The sequence below is a fragment of the Babylonia areolata genome, chromosome 13 (assembly GCF_041734735.1).
Source record: "Babylonia areolata isolate BAREFJ2019XMU chromosome 13, ASM4173473v1, whole genome shotgun sequence".
Taxonomy (NCBI): Eukaryota; Metazoa; Mollusca; class Gastropoda; order Neogastropoda; family Buccinidae; genus Babylonia; species Babylonia areolata.
This window is the reverse complement of record NC_134888.1, coordinates 36,773,567-36,790,438: the sequence shown is the minus strand read 5'-3', so window position 1 is coordinate 36,790,438 and position 16,872 is coordinate 36,773,567. Positions and strand designations below refer to the sequence as shown.

The 16,872-nt window shown below is 44.1% G+C and overlaps 1 protein-coding gene and 1 long non-coding RNA gene across 2 annotated transcripts in view; one reads left to right on the top strand and one right to left on the bottom strand.

Moving 5' to 3' along the window:
* Positions 1-935: 935 nt before the first annotated feature.
* LOC143289241 (uncharacterized) lies at positions 936-7,019 on the bottom strand. Its single transcript, XR_013056223.1, has 2 exons — positions 4,345-7,019; positions 936-2,400 (listed from the first exon to the last, which is right to left on the bottom strand). It is a non-coding gene; the product is annotated as an uncharacterized LOC143289241 (long non-coding RNA).
* A 4,442-nt stretch (positions 7,020-11,461) lies between these two features.
* Positions 11,462-16,872, top strand: part of LOC143288923 (uncharacterized) — a 6,981-nt gene continuing 1,570 nt past the window's right edge. Inside the window, exons 1-2 of the mRNA XM_076597596.1 lie at positions 11,462-11,661; positions 14,579-16,872. The exon at positions 14,579-16,872 is cut by the window's right edge and continues 1,570 nt beyond it. Of these exons, the coding sequence (XP_076453711.1) occupies positions 14,588-16,872 (2,285 nt within the window). The 5' untranslated portion in view covers positions 11,462-11,661; positions 14,579-14,587. The remainder of the gene's footprint in view (positions 11,662-14,578) is intronic.

Sequence of the window (16,872 nt, the reverse complement as noted above, 5' to 3'; positions counted from 1 at the left end):
TATGGGGTTAAGGTGTGGAAGTGTGGGTTAGGTGTGGAAGTGTGGGTTAAGGTGTGGAAGTGTGGGTTAGGTGTGGAAGTATGGGTTTAAGGTAAGGAAGTATGGAATTAGGGTGTGGAAATATGGGTTGTGCAGTGGCTACAGGGGCCAGTAGACGTAGTAGTCGGCGAAAAACACAGCCAGGGCGTGGAGAAGTATGGGGTGGATTGCCTTGACATTGAGAATGAATAGTGTGCAGGGTGTCTTCCTGGAAAGGCTATGGTAGAAATGATATAGTAATGGAAAATCTGTTAGTTAAATTTTACAGCCTATTGGCTTAGACCCATATGGTCAAGTTGCTTAGTGCTGGGGGCTTGGAAAATAGTTGTTGTGGTGAACTGTATTTAGTGTGTCTCTTGCAAGTGCTACGGTTGTGTTTATAATAATGACACGCCTTCCTTCTAATGTTAGCAATGCACAGGCTGCCTTCTTGAAAGGGTTAGATGCTAATGATAATTTCTGTATGAGTGTCGGGGTAATGATTATCCATGGAATGCCTTGCTTGCAAGATGATCATACAAATGTGGGTTGCCTTTCTCAGAGTTCTGCTCTGGTTGCTTGAATTTTGAAGCTTGGAGATTACAAAGGTTTGGAATTATGTCCATATCTGCTGCATGATGTTAGGATTTGTAGAGAATGCTCTTGTCATTTTGTCATGTGAGGTTGGCCAAAAGCAAAACGCAAAAATCTTGGTTTTCTGTGATCTTGGGTTAGTTTTGGTTTACAGTTGTATAGGAACACTAGAGATGTTTTGCTGTTTTCATTCTTTTATTATGTCTGTGGAACATGCTGACAGATAAAAGCATGTACACATGGGCATGTAATGTTTGTACATCTGAAGTAAGCTGACGTTCTTCATTGTAGCAGTGTTATCAGTCAGCATAAAGTATACTCAGCTTCTTTTTTTTCAGTGATAATGCTCTGCACCATTAGAGTGCCACAAATCTTGAGGCTTTTTGTTTTAGCAGTAAACAAATGCATTTATGGCAGAATTGTGTTCACAAGTTGTTTGTTTGCTTGTTAATGTGTGTTCACACATTTGTGAAAGTGTGCATGTCTGTTATGTTACAGTGTGAATGTCTGTTTCAGTGTGTACAACTGTTACAGGTTAGTTGTCATGTCTGTGACTAGCTTGCCTTATCTGTGTGCACGTGAAAACTTTGATGGAAAAACACATTGATAAATAAACACCCATTTCCCCCCTCTAGCTCCATGTGTGTGTGATGCAGCAGAAATGTTTACAGTCCCATATCATTAAAGTAAGGCTGGTAAAGATGGGTGTGTCGGGTCAGGGGCATAGCCCTTGCTATGGTAAAGATGGACTGGGAACTTACAGCAAGTTTGTCCTGTAGATCCTGGCTGTACTGGACACATGAACTGGATCTGTATGTAGGAATCAGTATCTGCACAGAGGAATGACATCACAGTATGTTCGGCCTACGAGGTTTTTGTGGCAGAAAAGAAAATGGCAAAAAGTCAGAAACCTGCTGGCAGTTTGATTGTGGGAGGGGGCTGCTGTAAGTCAGTGTTTAGTTTGTTTTTGTTGTTCTGTTTCTGGTGTGTTGATGTTCAGATGTCTAATATTATCAGAAGGCACTAATGCGGTGGTGGTGGCGGTGGTGGTGGTGGTAGTGGTGGCAGAACAGAGGATTGAATACCCGACAACACAGTGTGTCAAACCCTCTCCCCCTTTGGGCCAGGTGTGTCTCCACACTGTTCTGTACGAAGGGGTGCTGTGCTGTGGTTGTATACCACACAAAGCATTAAATAATAATAATAATGGTATTTATATAGCGCTGAATCTTGTGCAGAGACAAATCAAAGCGCTTTCGCACCAGTCATTCACACGCATGCATAACTCTAAAACTGTAGAAACTAAAGACAAGGAAGAGGCAGGCAAGGGAGGCTATTTTGGGAAGAGGTGGGTTTTAAGGCCAGACTTGAAAGACCTGAGTGTGGAGACTTGACGAAGCGAAAGAGGAAGTTCATTCCAATTGCAAGATCAAAGACAGAGAAAGAATGGCGGCCAACAGTCGAGTGTTTGAATCTGGGTATGTGTAAACAGAGTGGATCCGAAGCCGATCGTAGTGAGCGAGATGGAGTGCAGAGGTGAAGGCAGCCGCAGAGATAGGAAGGGGCAGTTTTGTGAATACATCTATAACATAGAGTGCTGATCTTGCACTTTATTCGGTGTGAGACAGGGAGCAATAGGCTGTACAATATTTCCACCTGGCCACAAGCTTGTGTAACCGTATCACTTGTATGTATATGACTGTGCATAATATGTTTCTTTTCCTTTTAGACCACATAGCGTACATATGTGGAGCATAATCATAAACTGTCATAATCAGATTGCAATGCCTGTATTCTTGATATGTGAAAGCACTGACTGCTGTCATAATCAGATTGCAATGCCTGTATTCTTGATGTGTGAAAGCACTGACTGCTGTCATAATCAGATTGCAATGCCTGTATTCTTGATATGTGAAAGCACTGACTGCTGTCATAATCAGATTGCAATGCCTGTATTCTTGATATGTGAAAGCACTGACTGCTGTCATAATCAGATTGCAATGCCTGTATTCTTGATATGTGAAAGCACTGACTGCTGTCATAATCAGATTGCAATGCCTGTATTCTTGATATGTGAAAGCACTGACTGCTGTCATAATCAGATTGCAATGCCTGTATTCTTGATGTGTGAAAGCACTGACTGCTGTCATAATCAGATTGCAATGCCTGTATTCTTGATATGTGAAAGCACTGACTGCTGTCATAATCAGATTGCAATGCCTGTATTCTTGATATGTGAAAGCACTGACTGCTGTCATAATCAGATTGCAATGCCTGTATTCTTGATATGTGAAAGCACTGACTGCTGTCATAATCAGATTGCAATGCCTGTATTCTTGATATGTGAAAGCACTGACTGCTGTCATAATCAGATTGCAATGCCTGTATTCTTGATATGTGAAAGCACTGACTGCTGTCATAATCAGATTGCAATGCCTGTATTCTTGATGTGTGAAAGCACTGACTGCTGTCATAATCAGATTGCAATGCCTGTATTCTTGATATGTGAAAGCACTGACTGCTGTCATAATCAGATTGCAATGCCTGTATTCTTGATATGTGAAAGCACTGACTGCTGTCATAATCAGATTGCAATGCCTGTATTCTTGATATGTGAAAGCACTGACTGCTGTCATAATCAGATTGCAATGCCTGTATTCTTGATGTGTGAAAGCACTGACTGCTGTCATAATCAGATTGCAATGCTTGTATTCTTGATGTGTGAAAGCACTGACTGCTGTCATAATCAGATTGCAATGCCTGTATTCTTGATGTGTGAAAGCACTGACTGCTGTCATAATCAGATTGCAATGCCTGTATTCTTGATGTGTGAAAGCACTGACTGCTGTCATAATCAGATTGCAATGCCTGTATTCTTGATATGTGAAAGCACTGACTGCTGTCATAATCAGATTGCAATGCCTGTATTCTTGATGTGTGAAAGCACTGACTGCTGTCATAATCAGATTGCAATGCCTGTATTCTTGATGTGTGAAAGCACTGACTGCTGTCATAATCAGATTGCAATGCCTGTATTCTTGATGTGTGAAAGCACTGACTGCTGTCATAATCAGATTGCAATGCCTGTATTCTTGATGTGTGAAAGCACTGACTGCTGTCATAATCAGATTGCAATGCCTGTATTCTTGATATGTGAAAGCACTGACTGCTGTCATAATCAGATTGCAATGCCTGTATTCTTGATATGTGAAAGCACTGACTGCTGTCATAATCAGATTGCAATGCCTGTATTCTTGATGTGTGAAAGCACTGACTGCTGTCATAATCAGATTGCAATGCCTGTATTCTTGATGTGTGAAAGCACTGACTGCTGTCATAATCAGATTGCAATGCCTGTATTCTTGATGTGTGAAAGCACTGACTGCTGTCATAATCAGATTGCAATGCCTGTATTCTTGATGTGTGAAAGCACTGACTGCTGTCATAATCAGATTGCAATGCCTGTATTCTTGATGTGTGAAAGCACTGACTGCTGTCATAATCAGATTGCAATGCCTGTATTCTTGATATGTGAAAGCACTGACTGCTGTCATAATCAGATTGCAATGCCTGTATTCTTGATGTGTGAAAGCACTGACTGCTGTCATAATCAGATTGCAATGCCTGTATTCTTGATGTGTGAAAGCACTGACTGCTGTCATAATCAGATTGCAATGCCTGTATTCTTGATGTGTGAAAGCACTGACTGCTGTCATAATCAGATTGCAATGCCTGTATTCTTGATGTGTGAAAGCACTGACTGCTGTATTTTTGTTGTTGTTTTGATTTGTTTTAACAGAGACTGTCTCAGTGAAACTGTGCCGTTCAACACAGTTAGCTTAGCTGTTGGTTGTGTCTCACAAATAAAAGATTTTATTCCAGTACGTTTTACTTGATGAATATACCAGCAGCAATATTCCTTGTTACATGGCTTTCTTTACCAGCAGTGAATCAAAACTTGAAGAAACATTGCTACTGCCAAAGCTTCTGATTTTTTTTTTTTCTGATAATCTTTTCACACTGCTTTGTGTTTGTAATATGCTCTAATGTTTTGTAATATGCTCTAATGGTCAACATTCAACTACCATTTTTAAAGCAGAACTATGTTGTTTTTAAAGATATTAACCTTGTGTTTTTACAAATTTACCATTCACTGATGTAACATATCAACTGATTTTGTCCCTTTCTGTTTGAAAAGGGTCAGTTTATTGACATGAAGCTGTATATATTGGGTAAATCGTATGTATATTAGTATACTCTTTGTTATCTTACACACTTACTTACACAATTCTATTAACCAATGGACTTATGTTTTCAGTACCATTTTTTATGCACTTTGGAGTTATGTGGATCTGCTGTACCTTTCTGCCTGGTGATTGTGTCATGAAGCTGAATTTTTTATGGCTGCTCTTGTTACACTGTCATCGGGATAGTACATAACACCTATTCTTCATCACGTTCTCTCTCTCTCTGTCTGTGTCTCTGTCACTCTGTCTCTCACTCTTTTTCCTTTTTTCTTAGTGTTGTGTTTCCTGAACATTCTATTACCATCTTGCATATTATGCCTTTGTCATTTAGTATTGTGTTGTATAAACCCTATTTAGGGCAGGGACTGGATGAATAAAGAATTTGTCCGGTGGTGTTATCTCTCTCCCTCTCTCTCTCTCTCTGACTGGCCCTTTGGTCATCTCAATGATCAGGTTGCTGATTTATCGGATATGATACGGTGATATGATATGGATACTTATTTAGCACCTATCCTTCATCAAAGACCAAGCTCTAAGCACTTTTCAAACATGGAGTCATTTGCACAGTGGGATTCCTACCTGGGTAGAGCCGACTGAGAACTGCTTTTGTTTGTGCATCGTTCATTTCCTGTGTCATTCAGTCAGGTTTCAGTCACGCGCGCCGCACACATATTTATACACACACATGTAAAATTTTACATGTATGACCATTTGTTTATTTACCCCACCATGAAGGCAGCTATACTCTGTTTTCTGGGGTGTGCATACTGGGTATGTTCTTGTCTCCATAGCCCACCAAACGCTGACATGGATTTCAGGATCTTTAACGTGTGTATTTTGATCTTCTGCACAATGTATACACATGAAGGGACTCAGGCACTCTAGCAGGTCTGGACATTATGTTCACCTGGGTGATCAGAAAAATCTTTACCTTTAACCAACCAGGTGGGGCAATATCGGGGATTGAACTCAAGGAAACCTGGGTGAGAATTCAGCACTAACAATTCGACCACCGCAGCCAGGTATTGAACATATCTGTACTGAGGTCTGGGTTGGTTGCATAAGTGACCTTTTTTTGCTGAGATTTTGTGTGTGTGTGTGTGTGTGTGTGTGCGAAGTTCACTGCATTGATGAATATGGTAGAACTTATAAAATGCTGTGGGTGACCATTTTCAGTATCTTACTTCTGACAGAAAATAAAAACGAAACTTGTCCCCTGTTTACACAATGATCGCTGACATATTTGCTTCTCTGTGTGGAATGTCACAGTCCTAGATGTAATGAATTTCTGTATACATCATGTTGGATATTCTTGTGACTGAAGGATAGTGACTTTTCCTTTTTTTTTCTGCTAATTGATTGTCCCTCACATGCTGTTGCTCAACATTGTACTGCTAATCAAAATTCTCAGACAATGAACTTTTTTTATGCCAGATTGTTCACTTCCTTTCTTACATTTGAATAATGCACCTTTTAGAGGGCATCAATATATGTATATAATTTTTTTTAGATGTTAATTTTAGAGATTGTTCTGATCAAGACAAAGTGTTTGTGTAAAAGAAGACCCCCACGTGGTTTCTGTAAAGAATGAGGAGTGTGTTGCAACACACAGAGCAGGGTGGGTAGTGTGTGTGTGTGGAGTCTATGGGAGAAGGCAGGGGTTGACATTGTCTGTTAGAGAAGGCAGGGGTTGACATTGTCTATTAGAGAAGGCATGAGTTGACATTGTCTGTTAGAGAAGGCAGGGGTTGACATTGTCTGTTAGAGAAGGCATGAGTTGACATTGTCTATTAGAGAAGGCAGGAGTTGACATTGTCTATTAGAGAAGGCAGGAGTTGACATTGTCTATTAGAGAAGGCATGAGTTGACACTGTCTGTAGAGAAGGCATGGGTTGACATTGTCTGTTAGAGAAGTCAGGAGTTGACATTGTCTGTTAGAGAAGGCAGGGGTTGACATTGTCTGTTAGAGAAGGCAGGGGTTGACATTGTCTGTTAGAGAAGGCATGAGTTGACATTGTCTATTAGAGAAGGCAGGAGTTGACATTGTCTGTTAGAGAAGGCAGGGGTTGACATTGTCTGTTAGAGAAGGCAGGGTTGACATTGTCTATTAGAGAAGGCAGGGGTTGACATTGTCTATTAGAGAAGGCAGGAGTTGACATTGTCTATAAGAGAAGGCAGGGGTTGACATTGTCTATCAGAGAAGGCATGAGTTGACATTGTCTATTAGAGAAGGCAGGGGTTGACATTGTCTGTTAGAGAAGGCATGAGTTGACATTGTCTGTAAGAGAAGGCAGGGGTTGACATTGTCTGTTAGAGAAGGCAGGGGTTGACATTGTCTATTAGAGAAGGCATGAGATGGCATTGTCTATTAAAGAAGGCAGGAGTTGACATTGTCTTAGAGAGGGCAGGGGTTGACATTGTCTGTAAGAGAAGGCAGGGGTTGACATTGTCTGTTAGAGAGGGCAGGGGTTGACATTGTCTGTAAGAGAAGGCAGGGGTTGACATTGTCTGTTAAAGAAGGCAGGAGTTGACATTGTCTTAGAGAGGGCAGGGGTTGACATTTGTCTGTTAGAGAGGGCAGGAGTTGACATTTTCTGACAAGACGTGCTCACAGAGTACTGAGAGTGTGACATGCGCAATGAGTGGCTTGACTTCTGCATTTGTGTGCTGCAGTGTAGGAACCAGTCGGCTTTTTACATGTATGACCATTCTTTTGCCCAGCCATGCAGGCAGCCATACTTCGATTGTTTTGGATGTGCTTGCTGAGTGATCTTGTTTCCATTACCCACCTTCTTTAATCTTTAATGTGCACATTTGGTCTCCAGCATGCCTGCACATATAAAGGGGGTTCCGGCACCAGCAGGTCTGCACATCTCTTGAACTTAGACAGCGGAAAAAGCTCCATCCTTAACCCACTAGGTGCCGTGATTAGGATCCGAACCCAGTGCCGTCTGATTGAAAGTCCAACGCTTTAACTACTCAGCTGTTTTGCCTGTGTGTGGACTGACCGATAGCATAGTCTGTGAGAGGAAAGGCCAGATTACAGTGATCAGAACAAAGGCTAGGTCAGGGACAGAGATCATTGCATCGGTTCTGTCTGAACTAATGGTTGGTGCAGTCATCCTTGAACAAAAAGAACAACTGATTTGTTTTGGATCTTTTGTATAGTGTTGATGACTTTCAAAGGCCTTTACTGTGTAGCGGACTATACTTGTATGATAATTAAGAAGTCTACCCTTGTTATAAAATGTGCGTTGCAGGTCACAGTGTGATATGATGCAAAAAGATTGGGGATTTTTCTATTGTGTATGATCATCAGTTAACCCCTTTTATAAAGTTAAGTTTTTTAAAAAGTAATATATGTAGCAATACTCGGATTAACAAAAGCTTATGAATTTTACACATACAAAAACATATATATTCACTCACACATGTGCAATCACAGAGACACCCTTTTATCATTCTAATGTCACTCAAAGTGAAAAGACAACTACTACTACTTCTGCTACTACTACTAGTAGTAGTACTACTACTACACACTCACACACACACTCACACACACACGCACACGTACACACACTACAAAGAGATATGTGGTGAATGGACCTTACATTTAATTTTTTACTCTTAAAAAAAATATGTACCCATACGCATTTTCACATGGGTGTACCTGTGATTTTCGTGGAGCTAAATGTCAAGCCTGTTTGACACTTTAGCGTTTGCATTTTATCATAATAAAGAATATGTATCAGCTTTTGTATTGTGCTCCTTTGTTGTGTTGGATTGTGAGTTTTATGTTCTCACTGATTACATCAGTTATACATCTTACCACTGTACATATTTGTATGACTTAACTCTCTTCATACGAACGGCGAAAGAGACGACGTTAACAGCGTTTCATCCCAATTACCATCATCAAAATATTGCAAGCAGAACGCTCTTATACTGAAGAGGTGAATGTTGACAAAGAATACCACAGTTCTGACGACGGAAGCTAAAGGTTGGGTCATTCAGGCACCCACTGGACATCCGAGGGGTCTGTGTAGAGGAGAAGAGAGGACTGGCCGTACTGAGTGAGTTAAAACACACACAAAGGCACGCACACATATACACAAGTGTACACAAATGTTTATGCTTGTGCGCGCGCACACACTCACACAAATGGACTGAAATTTAATTTGGACTGAGGCAAAATGAACTAACAGCTTCCTGATAATGGTGCAGACGGGACGGTGTACTGACCAGCTCACCAGTATAACCAACACCCAAGCATGACATGCTGTCAGAACTGTGCGGAAGGCATGTTTGGATAATACCCAAATCAGAACGCAGGGCATGTGAGATGTGCTGTGTTGGCCTAGTGGTATACGCGTCCGCCTAGGAAGCGAGAGAATCTGAGTGGACTGGTTCGAATCCCACAGTGGCTAGTATTTTCACCCCCTCCACTAGACCTTGAGTAGTGGTCTGGACGCTAAATATTCGAATGAGACGATAAACCGAGGTCTCTTGTGCAGTATACACTTAGCGCATGTAAAAGAACCCACGGCAACAAAAGGGTTGTCCCTGGCAAAATTTTGTAGAAAACTCCACTTCCAAAGAAAAACGAATAAAATTACAGACAGAAAAAACACCCCGCCAAAAATGGGTGGCGCTCTCAGTGTAGCGACGCGCTCTCACTAGGAAGAGCAGCCCGAATTTCACGCAGAGTAGTCTGTTGTGACAAAGTGTAAAACAACACGATTGCCAGCGACATAAACGTCACCCGTTCTCAGTGTTCTGCAGGATCGTGATGACAACACCAAACCATACGAAAGTCCATTCTCTTTTGCTTTTTTACGTCACGCACTGCGTATTTTTTAGCTTTGTGACGTATGAACTGTGAGTAGCAGGTAATGTCCTGTTTCAGCGTCCACTGGCAGTAAATTATTGCAAATATTGGATACATTTTTATGGTTTGTGGGACCACACACACACAAAAAGAAAGAAAAAAAAACACCTGGAAAAAGCAAGATGGTGCCACGTTAGTTTAGTAGCTGAATCCGCATCAAAACTGACTAAAACAATGTACAAAATAAGATAGAGTCGAAATCCAGTGAAAATGGGTAACATCTAAAAATGGTAATATCGTTTTATACATGCACAAAAATTGCCGGGTCCTGAATGTAGGACGCTAAAATAGACGTTTTCTCTGAAATTATAGGAAGTATCCTAGTGGAAGGACTGGTATATTTATTAGTTTAAAGAATTCAAAAAGCCATGAATCGTACATACGCACACGGATCCACACACAGATCACATCAGTGGCCTGGTCATCGACAGAACCACCCAACTCTGCCAGTTAGGAACCTAAAGGTTAGGAACCAGAAGGAGGAACTCAACACACTGACAAACCTTCTACGGTTTTCAAGGACCACTAAAACAGACAGCAGTGAAAGCCGCAAGCGCCCTCAGTTTTCATCCGGGGCGGCAAGAACGGCACCAAGGAGATACATTCACTCACTGTGACTGAACAGAAACCCGACAAAAAAAAGAAAAAAGAAAAAAAAAAAAGACCAGTGAAATGCCGATCCAATGATCCAAAGAACACACACTGCCCGAAACAAACGAAGTGTTTGCGGCGAGATAGGCCTACAAACTATCATAAAGACTGCAAAAGCCAAGCTTTTACTGAGTTTGTGACGGATGATCTGCACAGTAACCAGGGCAAGGCTGAACTGGAGGCATGCAGATCAGAAAGATTAATATGAAATGATACCCGCGGGACCGCATCATCGTATTTCAGAAAAAATCGACAAAAATTAGAGCGTTAGAAATTTAGCATTACTGACATAAAATCTGCAAAACGCAAATAACAGTTCTTCTTCTTCCACTTACAACGACCAACATCAGTATGCTGATGAAAATTGTCCTGTTGTGGGAGGTTGCTGTTGTTCGTCAATGTATCCGAGCATCCGGCTGTGTTTCACAAGATCGCCCCCTTCGGAATTGCACATGTATACAAACGGAAATAAAACTGGGTCAATGGACTTTGGTAGAAGGCTAGGCAGAATCAGTAGCAGCAGCGGCTAGCCGCACTGAGCAGTTGTGGTGGAAGAGAAGTACTTGCGAGCGCCTGCACGCATGTAAATGTATGCGTGTGGGTGTGCATGGGTATGGACGTGCATGTGGTGAGGGAGAGACAGACAGACAGACAAACAGACAGACAGACAGAAACAAAACCTGAATCTTCATATCCGCTGGTTTGGCAAGGTGCCACGATCAGTTGCGAACAGTCACAACAGCCACCCGTGAATTCCTCCTGCATGACCTCCCCTACCTCCCTCTCGCTGCCCCACTCCTGCCTCCCCCCACCCCTCCCCCCCCACCCCCGCCCACCCCACCCCAACCCACCACCGCAACTCACCAGCCCGCTCTTTTCTCCCGACCTCGACATTCCTCAGTCCACGTCCATCCCCCACTCCTACCCCCCCACACACCGAATAGAGGCTCCACCCCTATCCTCACCCCACTCCCACACTTACCCGTCCCGCCTCTTCCTAACTCGATACCGACACTGTACCTACCAACCGTTGGTTTGCTGGGTGTGAGAAGGACGGAAGAGGAGAAGAATGATTGTGCACAGCGCAGGGAAAGCTCCCCGTTCAGCGAATCTTCGTTGGATAAAAAAGAAAAGTTTGTAAAAAGGAAGGGTATGCAAAATAATATACCAAGCACGTTGTTTGCAATGTAACACCCCCCGTGTGTACATGCAACGGAACGAGTTCACCTCTGACGTGTCATTTTTGGCGAGTACAGGTACCAGGTGAGCAAGTGTTTTTGCTCTTTTCTCATCTGTACTGTGTGGTGACATTGGTACATGTTCTTAGTGTGTCACGTATTCTGTCTTAAGCCATGAGCGCCGTTAGTTTAACTGTTATTAGGAACACATTATACATTGTGCGATATGACGTAACGTTGTTTTGACGGTCTCTGGTCGCTTGAATCATAAATGAATTTCCATCAGTTTGAAAAACACAGTGTCCAGTAAGGCCAGTGAGAGAGAGAGAGAGAGAGAGAGAGAGAGAGAGAGATCAGTTTGGTTTAGGGTTACCCTCGCATTCCACGCACAAGCGTCGGCTAGGTTATGTATCACTTGTCTATGCAGATCTGGCTGCAACATAGACCTTTCTTTTTTGGAGCCTTCGGCTGTATTGTAATCCCGCTCTCGCCCTTTCTCCCAAGTTTGACCGGAAAATTGAACTGAGCGTCTAGTCTTTCGATTGAGAGGATAAATCGAGGCCCCGTGTGCAGCACGCACTTGGCGCACTGAAAAAGAACCATGGGCAATGAGAGTGTTGTCCTCTGGCAAAATTCTGTAGAAGAAACCCACTCTGATTAAGTGCACAAATAAACAGATATGCTTGCAACTCAAAGCCTGACAAAACTGACGCGTTTGGTTATGCTGCTGATCAGGCATCTGCCTATCAGATGTGGTGTCGCGTATACGGATTTGTCCGAACGTAGTGACACCTCCTTGAGAAACAGAACCAGAAACTGGCTGTACTCATCCAGCCACCCGATTTACCTTTCCGCGGGTATGTAAATGGTTGAAGTGAAGTGAAAAGAAGTTCTTTGGTGATGTTCACTTTCCAGTGTGTTATTATTGTTGCTACTATGTTAGTATTAGTATTATCATTAATATTTTCATTGTTGTTGTCAGTGGTAGTTGCGGTAATAATAGTTTGGGTTTTTTTGTGTTTTTGTTGTTGTTGTTTTTCTTATTTAGTTTAGTTTTGTCTTGCACTTCAACCTTCTTTTCATTGTCAAATAATGTGTGTATTTTCGCCATTGCGTTTGTGTATTGCTTGTAACATATGAACGAGCACGATATAAGCTCATGCTTGTTGTTGCTCAAGTCTTCTTAACTGAACGCTGTATTGCACCTTGTTTCTTGATATTAAAAATGTTTAAACCAAGAAGTCCTTCTGGTAGTATGTCAGTGCAGCGACAGGTCCTCTTTCCACGCTTTCATGGGATTGTTATCACCTGAGGTGTGTGTCAACCTTGTACCCTACTGTTACCGAGGTTCAGTTTTCCAAGCCTGAGGTATTTCAAACTTCGAAATGAAAAGATAGTGTAATGGTCTTAGTGTTGTCACACTTTATCACCCAGGGACGGCCACCCCCCCCCCCCACACACACACACACTCGGTCACACACACACACGTGCACACGCACGCACGCACACACAACACCCATGCATGTACACTATGTGGAATTGCGTGAGGAATTTCAGCTTGTAAGAGAGTGCGTGTGTATGTGTGAGTGTGTGTCTGTGTCTGTGTCTCTTGTGTGCACACGCGCAGTCAGTACAATGTTATCATTCTATCGTCTTTGTGTGATAGTTATCATGACTGACATGTCAGACAGCACAATGATGTTATCTCTGTGTCACACAATTCTGCCACCTCTGTGTCACACCATTCTGTCATGTCACACCATTCTGTCACCTCTGTGTCACACCATTCTGTCCTGTCACACCATTCTGTCACCTCTGTGTCACACCATTTTGTCATGTCACACCATTCTGTCACCTCTGTGTCACACCATTTTGTCATGTCACACCATTCTGTCACCTCTGTGTCACACCATTGTGTCATGTCACACCATTCTGTCACCTCTGTGTCACACCATTCTGTCATGTCACACCATTCTGTCATGTCACACCATGCTGTCGCCTCTATGTCACACCATTCTGTCACCTCTGTGTCACACAATTCTGTCACCTCTGTGTCACGTCATCTCTGTCATGTCACACCATCTTGTCATGTCACACCATTCTGTCATGTCACACCATTCTGTCATGTCACACCATTCTGTCACCTCTGTGTCACACCATTCTGTCATGTCACACCATTCTGTCATGTCACACCATGCTGTCACCTCTGTGTCACACCATTCTGTCATGTCACACCATTCTGTCATGTCACACCATTCTGTCACCTCTGTATCACACCATTCTGTCACCTCTGTGTCACATCATCTCTGTCATGTCACACCATTCTGTCATGTCACACCATCCTGTCATGTCACCATTCTGTCATGTCACACCATTATGTCACCTATGTGTCACACCATTCTGTCATGTCACACCATTCTGTCATGTCACACCATTCTGTCATCTCTGTCACACCATTCTGTCATCTCTGTCACACCATCCTGTCATGTCACACCATCCTGTCATGTCACACCATCCTGTCATGTCACACAATTCTGCCACCTCTGTGTCACAATTCTGTCACCTATGTGTCACACCATTCTGTCATGTCACACCATTCTGTCATCTCTGTCACACCATTCTGTCATCTCTGTCACACCATTCTGTCATCTCTGTCACACCATTCTGTCATGTCACACCATTTTGTCATGTCACACCATTTTGTCATGTCACACCATTTTGTCATGTCACACCTTTCTGTCACCTCTGTGTCACGTCATCTCTGTCACACCCTTGTCATCTCTGTGTCACACCATTCTGTCATGTCACACAATTCTGTCGCCTCTGTGTCACACCATTCTGTCATGTCACACAATTCTGTCGCCTCTATGTCACACCGTTCTGTCATGCCACACCATTCTGTCATGTCACACAATTCTGTCGCCTCTGTGTCACACCATTCTGTCATGTCACACAATTCTGTCGCCTCTATGTCACACCGTTCTGCCACATCTGTGTCACAGCCGATCACCATGACGACGACGCCAGACGAACGACCGCGAAAGGATGTCAGCAGTGAGTTGTTGGAAGCGGTGGAGCGGCGCCAGTGGAAGGAGGTGGTCCGCTTGGTGCACACGGCTGACTGCCCACAGGAAGAACGCCGCTGGGCCGTGCTCCAAGCTGCGGAACGGGCGACACCGTGGTTTGTGGGAAACGTCTTGGACGTCTGTGCCGACGACCAGGTGGACAGTGTGTTGTCGCAGCTCCTCCGAAGACGCCTGTGGAGATGCGTCGGCCAGGTTCTGCAGCGTGGAGTCAGCAGTGGAGGACGCAAGAGGGCTGTTGAGGAAGCCACGAAACACGCTGATGATGACGATTTTCTTGTTTATATTTTGCCCCACTGTTCGAGCGAGGAGCTGGAACAGGGATTGAGCCAGTTGGTATCGCGGAGAATGTGGTGGTCTGTGGATAAGGTGTTGAAGCGAGAGATCAGTGGTGAACAGCACAGGTGGGCTGTGGAACAGGCCAGCAGACATGCCCGTGATGGTGACTTCATTGAGTACATCTTGCCTCAGTGTCACGATGAGGAACTGGAGCATGTCATAACCCACCTGGTGACACGGGGTTTGTGGAGGTCAGTCGGCGAGGTGTTGAAGCGAGGCATCAGCGCCTCACGACACAGCTGGGTTGTTGAGCAGAGCAGTAAGCGAGCTCGCGATGATGACTTTGTGAAATACATATTACCGGAGTGTCATCAGGAACAGCTGGAGCATGTGGTGATCCAGCTGGTGTCTCGGGGCCTGTCAGTGTCAGTGGACAAGATCTTGGAGCAGGGACTCAGCGTTACACAACACAGGCGGGTTGTCATGAAAGCTGCCAAACGTATTGCTGATTCCAGCTTTGACCGTTACATTCTTCGTCACTGTGGTGAAGACGACGTCGTTGCCGTGTTTCCCCATCTTGTGGCCAACAAAAAATGGACCTCCACGGAACACGTGTTGTATTATATGATCCGTGACACACTCTCCGCATGGATAACATCCGGACATGACAGCACAGTGAATGACACGCTGTTCTGGAAATTCATGCGCAGCTGTCGTGTTGACAGATCACTGGGAGTGGAGCTGACCAAGGCGGTGTCACGGGAAATACCATACATGAACTGTGGACGTTACGTCTTCACGATGGGCTCGGCACAGATGATCAGTTCTGTGTACTCAGTCAGTTCTAGTATCGCAAAGCGTGTTTCCTGGAAAAGAGCACTGTGTGAGTCACTGATGACATCACTCCTACACGTACTGTGCGATGTGACGTGTTCCGATGACATGGAGTACACCGACAGCACAGAGCACACCAAACAATGTGTGTCTGATATCTACGCTCACATCACAGCTTGTATTGAAGACAATTCAGATTCTCTGCAAGGCATCACGCTGAAGACCATCCAGAACAAACAGAAATGGGTGTCGGTGTTCACTGAGATTGCCGACACTCACAAAAACGATCCACTGTTCATCCTTCACTTCCTTCAAGGTTTAAACCTGTATCACGTCAGCAGACGAGGGAAGAACGACGATGCCATGTTTCTGGTGATACTGGCTGTGTTCCCTCTGTTCCCTCAGCTACAGATCGAGGCGCTCAGACAGATGCTGGGAGAACAGAGATGGGACGTCATCAGCCGGGCATGTCTGTCTCACGTGTGGGAACATGACCGGCGTCAGCTGTTCAAGGCAGCAGTGGAGCAGAGACAGTGGAGTGTGGTCAGGCAGTGGTCAGACCACACCGTGCACTATGATGAGCGCGACTGGGCAATGAAGGAGGCTTTCAAAGAGAAGGAGTGGAAGGCCTACTTACTGCTGATTGACCACGGGCTGACACCACCGGAACAGATGCACGCACACTACATGGTGGCCAAGTACGGCGACTGGGACACTGTGCTTGACATGGTGGAGAGGGGAGGCGACATCACTGAAGTCAATGAGCTGTTGGAGAACTGGGTCACGGGAAAGCTGAGAAAACAGCCAAAAGGAGATGCTACGCGCTACATAGAACGATGCGAGAAGTTGATCAGACTGAGATTACGTTTTGCAAAGAACTCGGCCCTAAGTCCCAGGAAGGCTCTGGAGCGCTGCAAGTGGGGCAGTGTGCTGTTCAACATTCTGCACCAACCCACAGAAGACTACTTCTCTCAGGTGCTGCACAAAGTGATAGCAGAACGAGAATGGCACATCTTGATGCACCTGGTGAGACTGGGAATGAACAGAGATGAACGAAACTGGCTGTTCCCTGACATGGTCAGACAGCAGCAGTGGGGTGT